At 42.1% G+C, this 15,824-nt stretch overlaps 1 protein-coding gene across 1 annotated transcript in view; it reads right to left on the reverse strand.

Annotated features, from left to right (window-relative positions):
- LOC115165290 (PDZ domain-containing protein 4) overlaps window positions 1-13,745 on the reverse strand; it is a 45,216-nt gene extending 31,471 nt beyond the window's left edge. Inside the window, exon 1 of the mRNA XM_029718334.1 lies at window positions 13,532-13,745. Within this exon, the coding sequence (XP_029574194.1) occupies window positions 13,532-13,591 (60 nt within the window). The 5' untranslated portion in view covers window positions 13,592-13,745. The remainder of the gene's footprint in view (window positions 1-13,531) is intronic.
- Between the last annotated feature and the right edge of the window lie 2,079 nt (window positions 13,746-15,824).

The following is a 15,824-nucleotide window of genomic DNA, read 5'->3' on the forward strand; positions in this document are numbered from 1 at the left end:
TTCCGATGACAACCTATGGCTACGTGATCAAGATAGGGGTTTTAATTCAAACTAGTGCCCTGCTAAACGTGATGTTGCTTTCATTTCTGTCATTTTGATTGTTTTAGGTTGTTTTAGGCCGGGTTTTCCTGTACAGCACTTTGAGATATCAGCTGATGTAAGAAGGGCTTTATAAATACATTTGATTTGATTTTGAAAGATGTCTTCAATGAGCACGCACACGTGGGACAGAAATTATGGGAAAGGTGTTGTTCAATCAATTTTAATGACTAGTGCACGTATATTGCTTCATGTGAAAACAGTGTAATATACTGTAATTTACTGTACTTTAGCTTACTACATTCAACCTGTTTTACATGTGTTGCTATTTGGATTAAATGGTGGTTAAAAGGACTACATTGATAAGCTACGATGATTAGGTTTTGTTTTGGTGGTGATTAAATGAATGCGGCTAATTGTATTTCACTAATATTTTGGTTCAGCGGATGTGTGGTGAGAGATTTCTACAAACAAAATGAACGCACAATGAAAGGTTTTGATTATCAGACTGTATTATCAGTTTTTGGTATTTTTGTATGACGTGTTCTGAAAATCCCCCCCCACACATTCATGTGAAAATAGTACCAAAGGGATTAGAAATGTGTCATTGTATAAGACTTAATGGCTTGGGTTGGTTGGTGTTTCCTTCTGTGTATTTGAGTGTGTGAGTAGCGAGTGTTTGTGTATGTGTGTGTGTGTGTGTGTGTGTGTGCGTGTGTGTGTGTGTGTTTGTGTGTGTGTGTGTTAGTGTGTGTGTGCCTATGTGTGTGTGTGTTTTCATTACTGTGTCTCTCTGTGCGTCAGTGTGAGGAAGCATAGCCTTGCCTAATGACCCCAGTTGCCTTGGCAACGGCATCCCATTGAGACAAATCTGACAGATACAGAGGGAGAGAGGGAAAGAGCGAGAGGGAGTCAATGATAGAGGGAGACATGGAGACAGGGAGAAACGGAGAGAAGGAGACAGGGAGACAGGGAGAAAGGGAGAGAAGGAGACAGGGAGACAGGGAGAGAAGGATACAGGGAGACAGGGAGAGAAGGAGACAGGGAGACAGGGAGAGAAGGAGACAGGGAGACAGGGAGAGAAGGAGACGGAGAAAGAGAGAGAGAGGGAGAGTAGGAGACGGGGAGAGAAGGAGACAGAGAAAGAGAGAGAGAGGAAGAGTAGGAGACGGGGAGAGAAGGAGACGGAGAAAGAGAGAGAGAGGAATAGAGCGAAAAAGAAGAGAAGAGAGCCTGACAGCCAGCCAGACACACAGAGTGGGTGTAGTGTGAAGGATTAATAATGATGGAATGGTCCAGTCTGGTTTAATTGTTCATTCAAATGGCTCCAGTCTAGTTTAATGGTTTTTTATTTATTTAACTAGGCAAGTCAGCTAAGAACAAATTCTTATTTACAATGATGGCCTAGGAACAGTGGGTTAACTGCCTTGTTCAGGGGCAGAATGACAGATGTGTACCTTGTCAGCACAGGGATTTAATCTAGCAACCTTACGGTTACTGGCCCAACACTCTAACCACTAGGCTACCCTGCCGGTTCATTCAAACGGCTCCAGTCTGGTTAAATGGTTCATTCAAATGGCTCCAGTCTGGTTAAATGATTCATTCAAACGGCTCCAGTCTGGTTAAATGATTCATTCAAACGGCTCCAGTCTGGTTAAATGGTTCATTCAAATGGCTCCATTCTGGTTTAATGATTCATTCAAACGGCTCCAGTCTAGTTTAATGATTCATTCAAATGGCTCCAGTCTGGTTTAATGATTCATTCAAATGGCTCCAGTCTGGTTAAATGATTCATTGAAATGGCTCAATTCTGGTTTAATGATTCATTCAAACGGCTCCAGTCTGGTTTAATGATTCATTCAAATGGTTCCAGTCTGGTTAAATGATTCATTCAAATGGCTCCAGTCTGGTTAAATGATTCATTCAAATGGCTCCAGTCTGGTTTAATGATTCATTCAAATGTCTCCATTCTGGTTTAATGATTCATTCAAATGTCTCCAGTCTGGTTTAATGATTCATTCAAATGGCTCCATTCTGGTTTAATGATTCATTCAAATGTCTCCAGTCTGGTTTAATGATTAATTCAAACGGCTCCAGTCTGGTTTAATGATTCATTCAAATGGCTCCAGTCTGGTTGAATGATTCATTCAAACGGCTCCAGTCTGGTTTAATGATTCATTCAAATGGCTCCAGTCTGGTTAATTGATTCATTCAAATGGCTCCATTCTGGTTAAATGATTCATTCAAATGGCTCCAGTCTGGTTAAATGATTCATTCAAATGGCTCCATTCTGGTTTAATGATTCATTCAAATGGCTCCAGTCTGGTTAAATGATTCATTCAAATGGCTCCATTCTGGTTTAATGATTCATTCAAATGGCTCCAGTCTGGTTAAATGATTCATTGAAATGGCTCCATTCTGGTTTAATGATTCATTCAAATGGCTCCAGTCTGGTTAAATGATTCATTCAAATGGCTCCATTCTGGTTTAATGGTTTGTTCAAATGGCTCCATTCTGGTTTAATGGTTCGTTCAAACGGCTCCAGTCTGGTTTAATCACTCCCCTACTGGACACAGTGTTCAAATTAATGTTGTTTCCACGTCATTTCAATGAAATGACATTGAACCAATATGGAATGAACATTGAAGTGACGTCTTTGCCCAGTCATCCAACTACCTCGTCCCCATACTGTATTTATTTATTTATCTTGCTCCTTTGCACCCCAGTATCTCTACTTGCACATTCATCTTCTGCACATCTATCATTCCAGTGTTTAATTGCTATATTGTAAATTACTTTGCCATCATGGCCTATTTATTGCCTTACCTCCCTTATCCTACCTCATTTGCACTCAGTGCATATAGACTTTTTCTACTGTATTATTGACTGTATGTTTTGTTTATTCCATGTGTAACTCTGTGTGTTGTTTGTGTCAAACTGCTTTGCTTTGTCTTGGCCAGGTCGCAGTTGTAAATGAGAACTTGTTTTCAACTAGCCTACCTGGTTAAATAACGGTGAAATAAAATAAATAAAATAAATATATAAATAAATAAAATAAAATAAATAAATAAATAAAATAAATAAAGTGGGTCAGAACTGTAATATTTCCGGAGATTCACTGGAATCACTATCAAACATGCTTCTATGAAGACAAAACACTGGACTCTGCTCTTCAATGACAGAGCAGATATTTATGTATGAAGCTAACTCTACTGTGGAAAACACGATGTCTTGATTCATCTACTGTGGAACATACAGTGTTTTTATACTTCTACTGTGGAACATACAGTGTTTTGATTCGTCTACTGTGGAACATACAGTGTTTTGACTAATCTACTGTGGAACATACTGTGTTTTGATACGTCTACTGTGGAACATACAGTGTTTTGAGATGTCTACTGTGGAACATACAGTGTTTTGATACAGCAACTGAAATAACTCAACACTATACATGTCCGCTACCACAGCGACTGAAATGACTCAACACTTAACAAAGAGCTGCAGTTAGTTTCAGAGTGGGTGGCAAGGAATAAGTTAGTCCTAAATATTTCTAAAACTAAAAGCATTGTATATCTTTTTTTAATTTTACCTTTATTTAACTAGGCAAGTCAGTTAAGAACAAATTCTTATTTACAATAACGGCCTACCAAAAGGCCTCCTACGGGGACGGGGGCTGGGATTAAAAATAAGAAAATAAAAAATAAATACAGGACAAAACACACGTCACAACAAGAGAGACAACACAACACTACATAAAGAGAGACCTAAGACAACAACATAGCAAGGCAGCAACACGTGACAACAACATGGTAGAAACACAACATGGTAGCAACACAACATGGTAGAAACACAACATGGTAGCAACACAACATGATAGAAACACAACATGGTAGCAACACAACATGGTAGCAACACAACATGGTAGCAACACAACATGGTAGAAACACAACATGGTAGCAACACAACATGGTAGCAACACAACATGGTAGAAACACAACATGGTAGCAACACAACATGGTATCAACACAACATGGTATCAACACATCATGGTAGCAACACAACATGGTAGCAACACAACATGGTAGCAACACAACATGGTAGCAACACAACATGACAACAACATCGTAGAAACACAACATGGCAGCACAACGTGCTGGCAGCATAAAACATGGTACAAACATTATTGGTCACAGACAACAGCACAAAGGGCAAGAAGGTAGAGACAACAATACATCACGCAAAGCAGCCACAACTGTCAGTAAGAGTGTCCATGATTGAGTCTTTGAATGAAGAGACTGAGATAAAACTGTTCAGTTTGAGTGTTTGTTGCAGCTCGTTCCAGTCGCTAGCTGCAGCGAACTGAAAAGACGAGCGACCCAGGGATGTGTGTGCTTTGGGGACCTTTAACAGAATGTGACTGGCAGAACGGGTGTTGTATGTGGAAGATGATGGCTGCAGTAGATATCTCAGATAGGCGAGAGTGAGGCATAAGAGTGTTTTATAAATAAACATCAACCAGTGGGTCTTGCGACGGGTATACAGAGATGACCAGTTTACAGAGGAGTATAGAGTACAGTGATGTGTCTTATAAGGAGCATTGGGGGCAAATCTGATGGCCGAATGGTAAAGAACATCTAGCCGCTCGAGAGCACCCTTACCTGCCGATCTATAAATTACGTCTCTGTAATCTAGCATGGGTAGGATGGTCATCTGAATCAGGGTTAGTTTGGCAGCTGGGGTGAAAGAGGAGTGATTACGATAGAGGAAACCAAGTCTAGATTTAACTTTAGCCTGCAGCTTTGATATGTTCTGAGAGAAGGACAGTGTACCATCTAGCCATACTCCCAAGTACTTGTATGAGGTGACTACCTCAAGCTCTAAACCCTCAGAGGTAGTAATCACACCTGTGGGGAGAGGGGCATTCTTCTTACCAAACCACATTACCTTTGTTTTGGAGGTGTTCAGAACAAGGTTAAGGGTAGAGAAAGCTTGTTGGACACTAAGAAAGCTTTGTTGTAGGGCATTTAACAAAAAAAACGGAGAGGGGCCAGCTGAGTATAAGACTGTGTCATCTGTACATAAATGGATGAGAGAGCTTCCTACTGCCTGAGCTATGTTGTTGATGTAAATTGAGAAGAGCGTGGGGTCTAGGATTGAGCCTTGGGGTACTCCCTTGGTGACAGGCAGTGGACGAGACAACAGATTTTCTGACTTTATACACTGCACTCCTTGAGAGAAGTAGTTAGCAAATCAGGCCAAAGACCCCTCAGTGATACCAATACTCCTTAGCCAGCCCACAAGAATGGAATGGTCTACCGTATCAAAAGCTTTGGCTAAGTCAATAAAAATAGCAGCACAACATTGCTTAGAATCAAGGGCAATGGTGACATCATTGAGGACCTTTAAGGTATCAGTGACACATCCATAACCTGAGCGGAAACCAGATTGCATATCCGAGAGAGTACTATAGACATCAAGATAGCCAGTCAGTTGATTATTGACAAGTTTTTCCAACACTTTTGATAAACAGGGCAAAATAGAAATAGGCCTATAACAGTTATGATCAGCTTGATCTCCCCCTTTAAATAAAGGACGAACCGTGGCTGCCTTCCAAGCAATGGGAACCTCCCCAGAAAGGAGAGAGAGGTTAAAAAGGTTGGAGATAGGCTTGGCGATAATATGGGCAGCAACCTTAAAGAAGAAAGGGTCTAAACCATGTGACCCAGATGTTTTTTTGAGGTCAAGTTTCAGGAGTTCCTTTAACACCTCAGACTCAGTGACTGCCTGCAAGGAGAAACTGTGTAGCGGGTCAGGGGAAAAAGAGGGAGGAGCATCGGGGGGGGGGGGGGGGGGGGGGGATAGTCACATTAGAAGAGGTGGGAGATGAGGAAATGTTGGACGGGCAAGGAGGCATGGCTGAGTCAAATAGGAATCCTGACTTAATGAAGTGGTGATTAAAGAGCTCAGCCATGTGCTTCTTGTCAGTAATTACCACATCATCAACTTTAAGGGACATAGGCAGCTGTGAGGAGGAGGGTTTATTCTCCAGGTCTTTAACCGTTTTCCAGATCTTCTTGGGGTTAGACCCACAGAGAGAGAACTGCTCCTTAAAGTAACTAACTTTGGCCTTCCGGATAGCCTGAGTGTACTTATTTCTCATTTGCCTCAACAAGAGCCAGTCAGCCTGAGTATGCGTGTGCCGAGCCTTTCGCCAAATGCAATTCTTGAGGTGGAGTAACTCTGCAAGATCACGGTCGAACCAGGGGCTGAACCCGTTTTTAATTCTCATTTTCTTTTTGGGGCGTGTTTGTTAACAATGCCACTGAAAATATCAAAATAGAAGGTCAAGTCATTCACTAAACCCTAAACCTCAACTAAGTCTTGTAATGAATAATGTGATAATTGAGCAAGTTGAGGTTACTAAATTGCTTGGAGTAACCCTGGATTATAAACTTTCATGGTCAAAACATATTGACAGCTAAAATGGAGAGAAGTCTGTCCATAATAAAGTGCTGCTTTGCCTTCTTAACAACACTATCAACAAGGCAGGCCCGAAAATTGCAATTGGCTGGCCCTTGGATGTACACACAGAGCTAATATTAAATATGCATGTCAATCTCTCCTGGCTCAAAGTGAGAGGTATTGACATGTTGAAATGCATCAATCTGTCTGTTTCAACTTCTGGCACACAGCTCAGACACCCTTTGCCTTGATGACAGCTTTGCACACTCTTGGCATTCTCTCTACCAGTTTCATGAGGTAGTCACTTGGAATGCATTTCATTTAAAAGGTGTGCCTTCTTAAAAGTTCATATGTGGAATTTCTTTCCTTTTTAATGCATTTGAGCCAATCAGTTGTGTTGTGACAGGGGCAGCAGGTAGCCTAGTGGTTAGAGCATTGGGCCAGTAACTGAAAGGTTGGTGGCTTGAATCCCTGAGCTTACAAGGTAAAAATCTGTCATTCTGCCCCTGAACAAGGCAGTTAACCCACTGTTTGGTAAAAGACCAAGTCCATATTATGGCAAGAATAGCTCAAATAAGCAAAGAGAAACAACAGTCCATCATTACTTTAAGACAGGGGTGGGCAACTCCAGTCCTCAAGGGCCTGATTGGTGTCACACCTTTCTCCATCCCTAGTAAACACAGCTGATTAAAACCTCTTAAGGATCTGCCCCTTTTTTTCAATTTTCATCTGAAATGACATACCCAAATTGAACTGCCTGTAGCTCAGTCCCTGAAGCAAGGATATGCATATCATTGGTACCATTTGAAAAGAAACACTTTGAAGTTTGTGGAAATGTGAGAGCAATGTAGGAGAATATAACACAATAGATCTGGTAAAAGATAATACAAGGAAAAAAAACAACCGTTCTTTTGTAATTTTTTTAACCATCATCTTTGAAATGCAAGAGAAAGGCAATAGTGTATTATCCCAGCCCAGGTACAATATACATTTTGGCCACTAGATGGCAGTAGTGTATGTGCAAAGTGTTAGACTGATCCAATGGACCATTGCATTTCTGTTCAAAATGTTGTATAAAGACTGCCCAAATATATTGTTTATTAATAACTTTTTATGTTCAAAATTGTGCACTCTCCTCAAACAATAGCATGGTATTCTTTCACTGTAATAGCTACTGTAAATTGGACAGTGCAGTTAGATTAACAAGAATTTAAGCTTTCTGCCAACATCAGATATATCTATGTCCTGGGAAATGTTCTTGTTAATTACAACCTCATGCTAATCGCATTAGCCTACGTTAGCTCAACCGCCCCGTGGAAGGGACACCGATCCCGAAGAAGTTGCATTCTAAACTGAAGATCAGGATTAGGGGATTATTGCAGTCCGGTGTGTTAGCTGGGTGCTGGGGCAAAAACTGTAACCACAAACAGGCCCTCGAGGACTGGAATTGCCCACCCCTGCTTTAAGACATGAAGGTCAGTCAATATGGAAAATGTCAAGAACTTTGAAAGTTTCTTCAAGTGCAGTTGCAAAAACCATCAAGCTCTATGATGAAACTGGCTCTCATGAGGACCGCCACAGGAATGGAAGACCCAGAGTTACCTCTGATGCAGAGGATAAGTTCATTAGAGTTACCAGCCCCAGAAATTGCAGCCCAAGTAAATGCTTCACAGAGTTCAAATAACATACACATCTCAATATAAAATGTTCAGAGGAGACTGTGTGAATCAGGCCTTCATGGTCAAATTTCTGCAAAGAAACTACTAAAGGACACCAATAATAAGAAGAGACTTGCTTGGGCTAAGAAACACAAGCAATGGACATTAGACTGGTGGAAATGTGTCCTTTGGTCTGGATTCCAAATTTGAGGTTTTGGTTCCAACTGCTGTGTCTTTGTGAGACGTATGACCTCCGCATGTGTATTTTCCACCGTGAAGCATGGAGGAGGAGGTGTTGTGGTGCTTTGCTGGTGACACTGTCTGTGATTTATTTAGAATTTAAGGTACACATAACCAGCATGGCTACCACAGCATTCTGTAGTGATACAGGACAATGACCCAACACACCTCCAGGCTGTGTAAGGGCTATTTTACCAAGAAGGAGAGTGATGGAGTACTGCATCAAATGACCTGGCCTCCACAAGCACCCGACATCAACAAAACTGATGGTTTGGGATGATTCGGACCGCAGAGTGAAAGAAAGGCAGCCAACAAGTGCTCAGCATATGTGGGAACTCCTTCAAGACTGTTGGAAAAGCATTCCAGGTGAAGCTGGTTGAGAGAATGCCAAGAGTGTGCAAAGCTGTCATCAAGACAAAGGGGGGCTATTTGAAGAAACTCAAATATAAAATATATTTTGATTTGTTACTACATGATTCCGTATGTGTTTTTTCATAGTTTTGATGTCTTCACTATTATTCTACAAAGTACAAAATAGTAAAAATAAAGAAAAACCCTTGAATGAGTAGGTGTGTCCAAACTTTCGCCCGGTACTGTACATATCTACCTAAAATACTTTGTACTTCTGGACATTGATCTTGTACTGGTACTCCCTGTAAAGTCTCCGCCTGTTGTACTCGGTTGCATGTGTGAAATAAAATGTGATTTGAATTGTGTCAGGAGGGCAGTGTTGCTGTGGGAGTTACAGAAGCAGCCATCTGTGAGGAGTAGCCCCAGGCTGCAAGGTGAAATAATACACAGACACACACACAGACACACAAACACACAAGAAAACCTCATACAGTGGGATCTGGAGTGTTATGATCCTAGCCCAGATCAATCACCACACACATTTCTATAATGAATGAGGCTGTAAGGGGTCTGAAGGAGGGAGAGGAGGGGAAGGACAAGGGGGAGACGGGGAAGATGGAGAGAGGGGGAGGACAGGGGGAGAAGGAGAGAGGGGACGAGCACAGGGGGAGAAGGAGAGAGGGGGGAGGACAGGGGAGAGGGAGAGAGGGGGAGAGGGAGAGAGGGGGAGCACAGGGGGAGAAGGAGAGAGGGGGGAGGACAGGGGAGAGGGAGAGAGGGGGAGGACAGGGGGAGAAGGAGAGAAGGGGGAGGACAGGGAAGATGGAGAGAGGGGGAAGGACAAGGGGGAGAGGGAGAGAGGGGACGAGGACAGGGGAGAGGGAGAGGGGGGAGAGGGAGAGAGCTGCAGTAATGGAAACCCCTTCAGATGATCAGGTGAATGAAATGAAATCAGGAGTCAAAGCCCTCTGGCTACAGTATGACAATGAAAAACAGGAACAGCTTTTGATCAACACAATAGACTACTGCAATGAAAGTGATGAACACAATAGATTACTGCATTGAAAGTGATCAACACAATAGACTACTGCATTGAACCCTTAAGGTCAATGTCCACGCCCCTGCAGCAATATTATTAGCGTAATAAAAAAAAAATCCCTATATAAAAATATGTCAGTTTATCTGGAGATATCAGGTTTTACATTAGATGCATATCAATCCACCACATCTGTCTATGTAACACTTCCGCATCTGTCTATGTAACACTTCCGCATCTGTCAACGTTACACTTCCGCATCTGCGGTGAAAGGTGACAGAGCTAGAGTGTGTCAGACCATGAGGCATCCGGAAAACGATCTTCGCAACAAAAATCGCCCGGTAGAGTCCGAACGGTTTGGTCTACAAAACTATTTTGAACCCTTCTATGGAAAGATGAGACTCTCACGAACACAATGGTATTCTCCGTTTTGCTTTATGTCTGTGACTCGTCTGAAGTCGGTACAGCCGATCTGACAATTTTTGTCTGTAGCTTGAGAACAGTTTGGGCTACACACTGTGTAAAGCAAACACGTACTTGTCAGTTGTTTTGCTGTAGGTGTCACGGTTGTCGAAAGGAGAAGAGGACCAAAGTGCAGCGTGTGTGTCGTTCCACATTTTATTTATACTGTGAAACTATGCAATACATAAATACACTGAATGAAAACAAAAAAATATAAAAAATGTGACGCAGAGATGAACACATACACAACTCAAAATGAATCACCCACAAAACCCAGGTGGAAAAACCCCTACTTAAGTATGATCTACAATTAGAGACAATGAGGACCAGCTGCCTCTAATTGGAGATCATCCCAAACAAAACCCCAACATAGAAATACAAAACTAGAACCTAAACATAGAAATAGAAAACATAGAGGAGAAAAAAAAACTGTCACGCCCTGACCTATTCTACCATAGAAAATAACATCTTTCTGAAGGTCATCCAGTATCAGTTGAAAAAATGTAAGTATGTTATGGATACTTTTTATTGCCAAAATTAAGAGGTTAAATACATTCTCACCTACCCCCCCCAGCCCACTGTATATACAGTATATTTCTTTTACCCATCTACCAATAAGTGCCCTTCTTTGCGAGGCATTGGAAAATCTCCCTGGTCTTTGTGGTTGAATCTGTGTTTGAAATTCACTGTTCGACTGATTGTATGTGTGGGGTACAGAGATGAGGTAAGAATTAAAAAATCCAATCAAATGAAATTGTATTAGTCACATGCGTCGAATACAACGCAATTATTTACTAAATAAACTAAAGTAAAAAAAAATATATCAAAAATTAAGACAAGAAAATTACATAACAATAACAAGGCTATATACAGGGGGCACCGGTACCAAGTCAATGTGGTAATTTCTACCTTGACTAACCTGTACCCCTGCACGTGCCATGAAATGCTTTGAAAGGCTGGTCATGGCTCACATCAACACCATTATCCCAGAAACCCTAGACCCACTCCAATTTGCATATCACCTCAACAGATCCACAGATGATGCAATCTCTATTGCACTCCACACTGCCCTTTCCCACCTGGACAAAATGAACACCTATGTGAGAATGCTATTCATTGACTACAGCTCAGCGTTCAACACCATAGTGCCCTCCAAGCTCATCACTAAGCTAAGGATCCTGGGACTAAACACCTCCCTCTGCAACTGGATCCTAGACTTCCTGACGGGCCGCCCCCAGGTGATCCCCAACACGGGGGCCCCTCAGGGGTGCATGCTCAGTCCCCTCCTGTACTCCCTGTTCACTCATGACTGCACGGCCAGGCATGACTCCAACACCATCATTTAGTTTGCTGATGACACAACAGTGGCAGGCCTGATCACCGACAACGATGAGACCTGACCGTGTGGTGCCAGGACAACAACCTCTCTCTCATCGTGATCAAGACAAAGGAGATGATTGTGGACTACAGGAAAAGGAGGACCGAGCAGGCCCCCATTCTCATCAACGGGTCTGTAGTGGAGCAGGTTGAGAGCTTCAAGTTCCTTGGTGTCCACATCACCAACAAATGAACATGGTCCAAGCACACCAAGACAGTCAGGAAGCAGGCACGACAAAACCTATTCTCCCTCAGGAGGCTGAAAAGATTTAGCATGGGTCCTCAGATCCTCGAAAGGTTTTACTGCTGCACCACCGAGAGCATGCTGATGGGTTGCATCACTGCCTGGTATGGCACCTGCTCGGCCTCCGGCTGCAAGGCACTACAGAGGGTAGTGCGTACGGCCCAATACATCACCAGGGCCATGCTTCCTGTCATCCAGGACCTCTACACCAGGCGGTGTCAGAGGAAGTCCCTAAAAATGGTGAATGACTCCAGCCTGTCCTCTCTGCTACCGCGCTGCAAGCGGTACCCGAGAGCCAAGTCTAGGTCCCAAGAGGCTTCTAAACAGCTTCTAAACCCAAGCCACAAGACTCCTGAACAGCTAATCAAACGGCTACCCTGACTATTTGCACCCCCAACCACACACTGCTGCTACTATAATCTATGCATAGCCACTTTACCTACATGTACATAATTACCTCGACACCGGTGCCCCCCGCACATTGACACTTTGACTCTGTACCGGTACCCGCTGTATGTAGCCCCACTATTGTTATTTACTGCTGTTATTCAATTATTTGTATTTCTTACCTCTTACGTTTCGTTAAACTGCAATGCTGGTTAAGGGCTCGTAAGTAAGCATTTCACTGTAAGGTCTACACCTGTTGTATTCGGAGCATGTGACAAATACAACTTGATTTGATTTCATGTATGTAGGGGAAAAGCGACTATGCGTAGATAATAATAATAATAATAATAATAATAATAATAATAGCAGTGTATCATGTTATTACACACTATTATTATATGTTATTACATGTTATTACATGTTATTACACACTATTATTACACATAGAATAGGTCCATGCAACTTATTATGTGACTTGTTAATTAGTCAAATGTTTACTCCTGAACTTGATTGGGCTTGCCATGACAAAGGGGTTGAATACTTATTGATTCGAGACATTTCAGCTTTTCATTTTCAATTAATTTGAAAAAAAACAACAACAAAAAAACAGTTCAAAAACATAATTCCACTTTGGCATTATGAGGTGACACAAAATCCCAATTCATTCCATTTTAAATTCAGGCTGTAACACAACAAAATGGGAAAAAGTCAAAGAGTGAAAATACTTTCTGAAGGCACTGTATGTCATTGAAATTAAAAAGTAATTGACTTTATGATAATAACCTTAACCAGAGGAGAGCAATAGTTTGAGCTCTGTGATCTAGCGACCCTAATCAATATTCTCATTAACTGTTCTACATTATGGATGAGCAGGGCCTACTGTGATACTCGACATGGTGTATGGTGGTGCTATTCATAAATATTGATAGTTAACATGTCTCTGAAATGGTTCTTGACACCTTTGTAAAAATCATATCCCATTAAAATGGACTATGATCGGGAAAATCATCAATCAAATGCCACTCCCTGGAAACATTGATTTGAGTTGCCCCAAAGTTGCTGTGTAGAAGATGAATTAAAGCCCGAAATAATAAATGGCTGAAGCAGGCAGACATACAGTACATCACATGCTTGTAGAGAAAGAGATAGATATGAAGGGGTCATGAACCTTTGGAGAGCAAGGTTGGGGTCAGAACCAGTTAACTGAATTGACCCCAACCCTGGTGGAGTGAGGTCAGGTGAGCAGAAGGGAAGGAGGCCAATAGAGGCTCTCACCTGGAACATGACCTTGTACTGTTGCTCCGGCCGGTTCACCACACACATGTTACACCCCATCCTGACACTGGTCCTGGATCTGGTCCTGGATCTGGTTCTAACTCTGGTCCTGGATCTGGTCCTGGATCTGGTCCTGACTCTAGTCCTGGATCTGGTCCTGGATCTGGTCTTGGATCTGGTCCTGACTCTAGTCCTGGATCTGGTCCTGGATCTGGTCCTGGATCTGGTTCTGGATCTGGTCCTGGATCTGGTCCTGGATCTGGTTCTGACTCTGGTCCTGGATCTGGTTCTGACTCTGGTCCTGGATCTGGTCCTGGATCTGGTCCTGACTCTGGTCCTGGATCTGGTTCTGACTCTGGTCCTGGATCTGGTCCTGGATCTGGTCCTGGATCTTGTCCTGACTCTAGTCCTGCTAGCTTTGATGTCTTCGGGTCTCAATCACCGTGTTGTGTGACCTCTGCACAGACTCCGAAAGGTTAGTTTGTTAGGTGCCAATGATGAGGATATCTTAGATCCACTGTGGTAGAGTCGTGTGGCCAGCACAGAGCTGACTCAACTGTCCTCAGGCCTCAGACGCTGTGTTCTCTTTAGTTCAGTGACGTTTCAGTGATGAGGATCTCTCTCTCAGAGATGAAAAATGGTGAGACAATCCATGTCTATCACCCATCCATTAGTGGATATTTCAAAATAATCCCTCCTCAAAGAAAGACATGTTTAGCAAAGTATCAATAAAGCCAATTTATGTTGATTTTTTCTCTGAGATTTTCATTCAGCTTCTGAGCTTTTCATTCAGCCTCTGAGCTTTTCATTCAGCCTCTGTGATTTTCAAGGCAAAAACAAGAACTTGCCAACTTCCACACATGTTCATGTGTATTTGAGTTAATGCAGGAGAACATATTTTTTTGTGTGTAAAATATTGTTAAATAAAATGTACGGATTGAGATGGGAGAAAAGAGGAATGGAATGTTTGTATTTTATTTGATAAAATATTCTACTGTAACAGATCACAAGCAAAATACTTTAATCTCACTTTTCTCCTCAGGGAATATTTTTCAATTTAGAACAACAACATTTTCCATTTCTTATATATTTCTCTGGCTCTGGGTAGTAAAACAAAGCACAGAAGAAACTATAGTGTACCCATATGTATAGATAATTAAGTAGCGACTACTTTGCATTCACTTCCAGAGATAGCTGCTCCTCCTGGTGAATTTCCTCAACGACGAGCCTCCATCATCAAAACTGAAAGCAGAAGGCTTCTCCCCAGAGAGGGAATAGCACTCTGTGAGCACTACCCAATCCACTGTATCTCCCCTGGGGAGAGTCATTATTATCTCACTCCCCCTCACTACCACTACCCACTGTTAACGCTCTGTCTGTCTGTCTGTCTGTCTGTCTGTCTGTCTGTCTGTCTGTCTGTCTGTCTGTCTGTCTGTCTGTCTGTCTGTCTGTCTGTCTGTCTGTCTGTCTGTCTGTCTGTCTGTCTGTCTGTCTGTCTGTCTGTCTGTCTGTCTGTCTGTCTGTCTGTCTGTCTGTCTGTTGTGTGGTTAGGAGGAAGAGAACCACAGTCAGTGATCTATGATGTATTCTGTGCTTTATTAGCTTACTCTCAGATACCCACATATAGGCCTTACAACTTCTAGCTTATTCTTCTTATGGACGTTTTAATAGTGTATATGTGCTGGTCCAGTGGGGTGTAAACAATACAAATGGAGCATGTAGAACGTCACATAAATGAAATGTTGTGTTGACAGTCAGGTATCCCTGATGTGTCAGACGTCAAATGGTTGATGGTTTGTTTACCTGCTGGTGTACTCCACTGTCCCTTCGTCTCGTTTCGGTGTCTGAAAGGCTTATAGTGATCTAGTGTTTCTTCAGGAACTGTCAGAGTTTCATTGTGTTTTCTCTGTATTTTTATTTTTTATTTTTTTAGTAGTATACTACAAAAACAGTCATCGTTTGTCAAGATATTTCAGCCTTTTTCCTTTATGTATGTGCTGAATCTTCAAAATCTGACTGGTGTGAACACATCTCTTACCTAGCCTTTAATATAAGGATTCATGTCTAACTTGTACAGCCCTAGAAACGCTTACAGAATACGTTACTAAATTAAAGATGGGGAGATGAAAGAGAGGACAGGAAATAAACGCATGAGGTGTATGGTAAAAAAAAGAAAGTAAATTACCACACTGAAACCATCAGATGAATTAGCTAGATGTGTAAGAATTCATATCTTCCGTCTCTTCCTCTTCAGTCAATACGAAAGGTTGATCAAAAACTCCACCTTAGAAAA

The sequence above is a fragment of the Salmo trutta genome, chromosome 28, assembly GCF_901001165.1.
Source record: "Salmo trutta chromosome 28, fSalTru1.1, whole genome shotgun sequence".
NCBI lineage: Eukaryota > Metazoa > Chordata > Actinopteri > Salmoniformes > Salmonidae > Salmo > Salmo trutta.